Source organism: Chenopodium quinoa, unplaced genomic scaffold, assembly GCF_001683475.1.
Source record: "Chenopodium quinoa cultivar QQ74 unplaced genomic scaffold, ASM168347v1, whole genome shotgun sequence".
NCBI lineage: Eukaryota > Viridiplantae > Streptophyta > Magnoliopsida > Caryophyllales > Amaranthaceae > Chenopodium > Chenopodium quinoa.
In genome coordinates, this window is record NW_018745454.1 from 4,291,065 (window position 1) to 4,297,814 (window position 6,750).

Consider the following 6,750-nt stretch of genomic DNA (forward strand, 5'->3'; position numbering starts at 1 on the left):
GAGGTGATCAAAGTTAGAACGGTCCGACCCGATTTTGGACGGGTTTTGGGCGAAATTTTTTTTGCCCCCAAAATCGGGTCGGACCCGGCCCTTTAATTTAATTTTTTGGGCGGGTTTGGGAATGCGTTTTATGCATTTTAGTTGATTTTTTTACTCGACCCAAAAGGCCCGCACGGCCGGACATTTTGGGCCAAAAACTTCGGCCCAAAATTTGGCCCGACCCGAGAAGTGAGCTGATTTTTTTAACCTTGGCCCGGTCCACCCAATGATCACCTACATCTTTGTCAAACACGAACATGTTCTTTTTTGTCAAATATAATGTTCTTTTTCAAACACGTTCAACACCTAAATAACCATGAAAAATAATATGTTCTTTTTGTAAAGACTTTATGTTCTTTGTAATGTCATGTTCTTGTCAAACACAAACATGTTCTTCTGTCAAACATAGGTATGTTCTTTTTCTAACACTAGCATGTTCTTTTTTCTTTTTCCCATGTTCTTTTTTCTTTTTCCCATGTTCTTTAAAATATGTCTAATGTTCTTTTCGGGTGCACCATGCGCATGGCGCATCCGGATGCACTATACTATTTTCAATCTTTTCACTGCACCTTCAAGTTACCTAAGATAATTTACTCTACAAAAGTTATATAATCATAAAAGATTGAATGTTCCTAATTATTCTAGTAAAGATTCTGATATACCTTTATTTAGAAATCAGTATAGTCACTTTCGATTGTTAATCACAATCATACTTGTATTAAAATATTATATTTACATCACCTTCAATTACTCTATTATTGTGATCTCTTATTCTAGCTCTTAATTCAGATAATCAACTCGTCAAAAAAATAAAATAAAAAAATTAAGATAATCAAAACTGTTTGCGTGCTCTAACTCGTAGCTACTGACACAAGACAAATGAGCCAAATTTTATGAAATTATTAATGATGCGTGACGCACCCGTAAAGAATTAAATCGTAATATACTTATAAAAAGTTATTTACTTTTTGGACCTCTCTAGTTAACCTAACTACGTACAGTATTATTTAGACCTGGTCGTATTATTTGAAAAACGACGTTCTATTTTGGAAGATTAAGGCTCGTCATTTTCGCCGTTTGCTGCCAAATATTAAAATTTTAAAAGGGAAATTGCAAGCACATGAAAGAAAAGTTTCTAGTAAAAGTAAACACAATATAATGCTACTACATACTAGCTACTAACAAGGACTACAAGGTGGAAATATGTTAGGAAAGATATTATCATATCTTTAGGATATATTATTTGATTATGCAAGATATATTTCTAGTTTATCTTAGGAAAGGTTTGTTAGTTTCCTAAGCTTGATAGGTTTTGATATGATCTCTTGCTTGGAGCCCAAGGGGCAAAACTTGTATAAATATCCATGTTGGTCGAATGTTTTGATCAAGAAATACAATTCTAAATTCTTCTAATTCTCTTAATATTATCATGGTATCGGAGCTAAGGTAATAACAAAATTAAATTTTTTTTTTAGACCACCATGGCCGACACACCACCATCACCACCTCCTAAAATCGAGTCTAACTCGCCCTATTACCTTGGACCTCAAGATCGTCCGGGTGATTTTATAACTTCTCAAAGACTTAAACTTGACAATTACAATGAATGGTCTCACGCAATCTATATTGCATTATCTTCCAGACGCAAATTTGGTTTTCTTGATGGCACAATCACGAGCTATGCTCCTCCTTGCACAAAGGATGATAGGGGTTACGATACATTGTATGCTCGTATCGTGGCTTATGAACACCATTGACTCTGAAGTTCGTTTTATGCTTTCGAACTATGACAATGCTAAAAAGCTATGGGATGATTTGCAAGAACGCTTTGGACTTGTGAATGGCCCTCGTATACAACAAATAAAATCAGAAATCAGTCGGTGTGAGCAGCCGAAATCCATGCCTGTTGCGGTTTATTTTAGCAAATTATCGGTCTTATGGGATGAGCTTGATAAACATGAACCTTTAATCAATTGCAAGTGCGGCAATTGTACATGTGATATAGGAAAGCAGCATATTGCACGGCGCGACGGTGACTGACTCCAGCAATTCTTGCTCGGGTTGTATTCGGATTTCTATTCCACCTTGCGCTCCACTCTTCTTTCTCAAGATCCCCTGCCTTCATTAAACAGAGCGTTTCAAACGATCGCTCAAGAAGAACGTGTTAGAGGGATTGCCAACCATAAAGAAGAACCCCCTGAGGTGGTCGGCTTTGCAGTCCGGATGGAGAATAAACCGACGCCACCCTTTCGCGTGCGGAGAAGGCAGCCCTCGTATGCACCTATTGCCAGCAGAAGGGTCACGATGCAAGCACTTGTTTTGCGAAACATGGTGTGCCCGAGTGGTATACCGAGAGATATGGGTCAAAGGAGCCCAACAAACGACCTGTGGGACGCAGCAATAATACCTCTGATCGAGGACAGAACACACAAATTAAAGCCAATGCCACGCCTCCTACGACTGCCCCTGTTTATCCACCAGCCGCTGCACAAATCCCACCACTCTCGGCCGAACAGTGGCAGGCAGTCATGGCTGTCATGGGGAACACCCAACCCCCACCCCATCGTGTGAATGGTAAGTGGATTATCGACACCGGATGTTCTCATCATGTCACCGGAAATCTTTCATGCTTGACCGATGTGCGTGAAGTGTCTCCTTGTAATGTGGGCCTTCCGGATGGACAGAATGTTATTGCCATGAAGGAGGGAGTTGTCAAACTCACTGACAAAATCACTCTTTCTAATGTTCTTTTTGTGCCTAAATTAAATTGTAACCTAATTTCGGTTTCACAATTGTGCTTTACTAGCTCTTGTGAAGTCATAACTAACTCTCTCACATGTACTATACAAGACCAACGCACGAGGGAGGTGATTGGCACGGGTGATCTAAGGGATGGACTATACTATTTTCGGGAGGAGGCATCCATAGCGGTCGTTTCTATCGAAGACTCGTCCAATTTGAAGCTTTGGCATAGACGATTGGGACACCCTTCCGAGAAAGTTGTAAAGCTCCTTCCTTTTCTTAGCAACTCTAGGGGTCATTTAAATAAAGATTGTGAAGTGTGTCATAGATCTAAACACACTAGGGACAAATTTCCTTTAAGTGAAAATAAAGCTTCTCGTATTTTTGAAATTGTTCATTGTGATTTATGGGGGCCGTACAACGAACCCTTTTCTTGTGGTGCACACTATTTTTTGACCTTGGTTGATGATTATTCTCGTGCCGTATGGATATATTTATTGAATGATAAAACGGAGGTGTTTAAGATGTTTATGTCCTTTATAGCCATGATTGATAGACAATTTTCTCAGAAAATTAAAATAGTCCGTAGTGATAATGGCACTGAATTCTTTTGCTTGAAAAAATATTTTTTGGCTCAAGGCATTATTTTTCAAACATCTTGTGTGGGAACCCCTCAACAAAACGGGAGAGTAGAGAGAAAACACCAACACATTCTCAATGTTGCTCGTGCCCTTAGATTTCAGGGGGGTTACCAATTTATTTTTGGGGAGAATGTGCTCTTGCGGCGGCTCATCTAATTAATAGAACACCATCTGTCATTCTAAACAATAAAACTCCATATGAAATCTTATTTGGCACCCCACCATTGTTTAGTGAGTTGCGGGTTTTTGGGTCCTTGTATTTTGCTCATAATCAAAGGGCAAAAAGTGACAAATTTGCGAGTTGTAGTTGAAAGTGTGTATTTGTTGGGTATCCTTTTGGTAAAAAGGGATGGTATTTATATGACTTGGATAAAAAGAAGTTCTTTGTCTCAAGGGATGTTCGTTTCTTTGAGGATGTGCATCCATACTTGGATGCCGACGGTACAAATATTGATGTTTCAACACCTAACATGGATGCTAGTGTTGACTCGGGAGGGGACTTGGATGCTACATACATACTCGATGAAGACCAAGCCACCCTCGACGACCAAAGGCGGCAGCAGCCGCCTGTGGTTACGGTGCCGCCACAGCCGGCTGTGGCTGTTCCAACCCCCAAAGCTACGGTCCAAGAGGATCCGATAGCAACAACCACGACCCTTGATGACATGGGGCGTGGTCATCGACAAAAATTTGTGTCGACTAAACTCAAAGGATTTGTGACTCATGCTCAGGTTACCCGAAATAGTCCATCTTCTTCACCTGCTCCAGTTGCTCCACCTCCCTCAGGTATGCCGTATCCTATAGCACATTATGTTAGTTGTGATAAGTTTTCTGCGAAACATCAAAATTTTGTTGCAGCTATAACAGCAGGTAAAGAGCCTCGTTCCTTCAAAGAGGCAATGTGTGATGAAGATTGGAAGCAAGCAATGAGGGAAGAAATGAATGTTCTTGAAAGCAATGGCACGTGGACTTTGGAAAATTTGCCTCCCGGGAAGAAGGCCCTTGGTAGTCAATGGTTGTACAAAATTAGCATTGAGCGTTTAAAAGCTCGATTGGTTGTCTTTGGTAATCATCAAAACGAAGGTATTGATTATGATGAAACATTTGCTCTCGTGGTCAAGATGACGACTGTTCGTGCTTTCCTAGCTATAGCTGCTTCGAAAAATTGGGAACTACATCAAATGGATGTGCATAATGCTTTCCTTCATGGTGATTTGACTGAGGAATTTTATATGAAACTCCCACCAGGTTTTACTACAGATGAACCGGGTCTTGTTTGTCGCCTTCGCAAGTCTCTATATGGTCTCAAACAAGCTCCGCGGTGTTGGTTTGCCAAGCTCACTACCGCTTTGAAAAAATATGGTTTTGTACAATCATACCCGGATTACTCTCTCTTTACATATACCAAAGGGTTTATTCAACTCAACGTTCTTGTTTATGTTGATGATTTAATTGTGTCCGGCAATAATTCAAATGCTATAAAATTGTTCAAGCATTATTTGAGCACTTGTTTTCACATGAAGGATTTGGGTGTACTAAAATATTTTCTTGGCATTGAAGTGGCTAGGAGTAGTAAAGGGCTATTTTTATGTCAACGCAAGTATGCCCTTGACATCATATCAGAGACGGGTCTTCTTGGGGCCAAGCCTGCTCACACGCCAATGGAGCAAAATCATAGATTGGCGCATGCTAAAGGGCCTCTACTGACAGATCTGGGTGCCTATCGACGCCTTGTTGGGCGCTTGGTTTATTTGGGTGTCACTCGACCCGACTTGACTTATTCGGTCCATGTATTATCTCAATTCATGAAGGCTCCTCAACAAGAGCATTGGGATGCCGCTTTAAGGGTGGTTCGATATCTTAAGTGTACTCCAAGTCAAGGTATTTTGCTTAGCTCGGATAGTGAGCTCTTGTTACAAGGTTGGTGCGACTCCGACTGGGCAGCGTGCCCTCTCACTCGCCGCTCTCTGTCGGGGTGGTTGGTGTTCCTAGGCAAGTCACCGATTGCGTGGAAACAAAGAAGCAGGCCACGGTTGCCACTTCTTCTGCCGAGGCCGAGTACCGTTCTATGTATGGCATTACTTGTGAAATTAAATGGTTGATAGGCTTACTTCTAAGCTTGGGGATCCAACATTCCCGAGCAGTCCCTATTTATTGTGACAGTCAAGCAACAATACACATTGCTCAAAATCCCGTGTTCCACGAACGCACAAAACATATTGAAGTGGATTGCCACTTTGTTAGAGATGCCGTGCAAGAAGGACTTATTGCTACTACTCATGTTCGCACCAATGAACAATTGGCTGACATATTTACGAAAGCCTTGGCTCGTCCTCAATTTGACTACCTTCTTAGCAAGTTGGGCACATTCGATCCTAGTGCTCCAACTTGAGGGGGGGTGTTAGGAAAGATATTATCATATCTTTAGGATATATTATTTGATTATGCAAGATATATTTCTAGTTTATCTTAGGAAAGGTTTGTTAGTTTCCTAAGCTTGATAGGTTTTGATATGATCTCTTGCTTGGAGCCCAAGGGGCAAGACTTGTATAAATATCCATGTTGGTCGAATGTTTTGATCAAGAAATACAATTCTAAATTGTTCTAATTCTCTTAATATTATCAAAATATAATAATATCTAATTATGTAAAAATCAACTTGGAAATTATATAGCAATTGGAAAAGGATGAACTTAATTATGTCAAATAATGAATAATAATATAGAAAACCCTTTGACAAATAGGTTAGATTCAATTCAAAGCCAATAAACAGGCGATGAATGATGATTCTTGTAGATATAACTCCGTGGATCAAACTTGCAATTAAGAAAAAAAAATATCGACGTATTACTTGTAAATCAAATTACATGTTAAAATCATTTTAAGATGGAGATTCATACTAACTATCTTTTATTACACGAAGTAGATATTATTCACTTAATTTATATTTTTTGTAAATACTGATAATTGGAAACAATTTAATATACTCGGAAAAAAAAAATTTAACATATGTTATTGGTTGAATGGTTGTTCTGGTCTATTTTAATTTCTGTGTGTTCTAAACAAATCCATGCTTACTAAAGTGATTACACAAACATTTGACGAGGAGGGCAAAGTAGGAGAGACGATTGAGCTTACATTCATCGAACCCTGAGCATTGGTAAAGGAATATGATCACTAATTTGTAGTTACACGATTACAACATAAATAATGTGAAATGAGATATTGAGATTGCATTGTATAATTGTTTATTTATGCTCTAAACTTTTACAGTACAAGTTTTATTCTCCAATCAAGTTTTACCAACACACACATTGTCACACTCATA

At 39.3% G+C, this 6,750-nt stretch overlaps 1 protein-coding gene across 1 annotated transcript; it reads left to right on the plus strand.

Moving 5' to 3' along the window:
* The first annotated feature begins 2,567 nt into the window (after nt 1–2,567).
* LOC110714381 lies at nt 2,568–5,814 on the plus strand. Its single transcript, XM_021892888.1, has 3 exons — nt 2,568–2,783; nt 3,770–5,303; nt 5,528–5,814. The coding sequence occupies exons 1-3, from the start codon at nt 2,568–2,570 to the stop codon at nt 5,812–5,814; spliced, it is 2,037 nt and encodes a 678-aa protein (XP_021748580.1).
* Nucleotides 5,815–6,750: the final 936 nt, after the last annotated feature.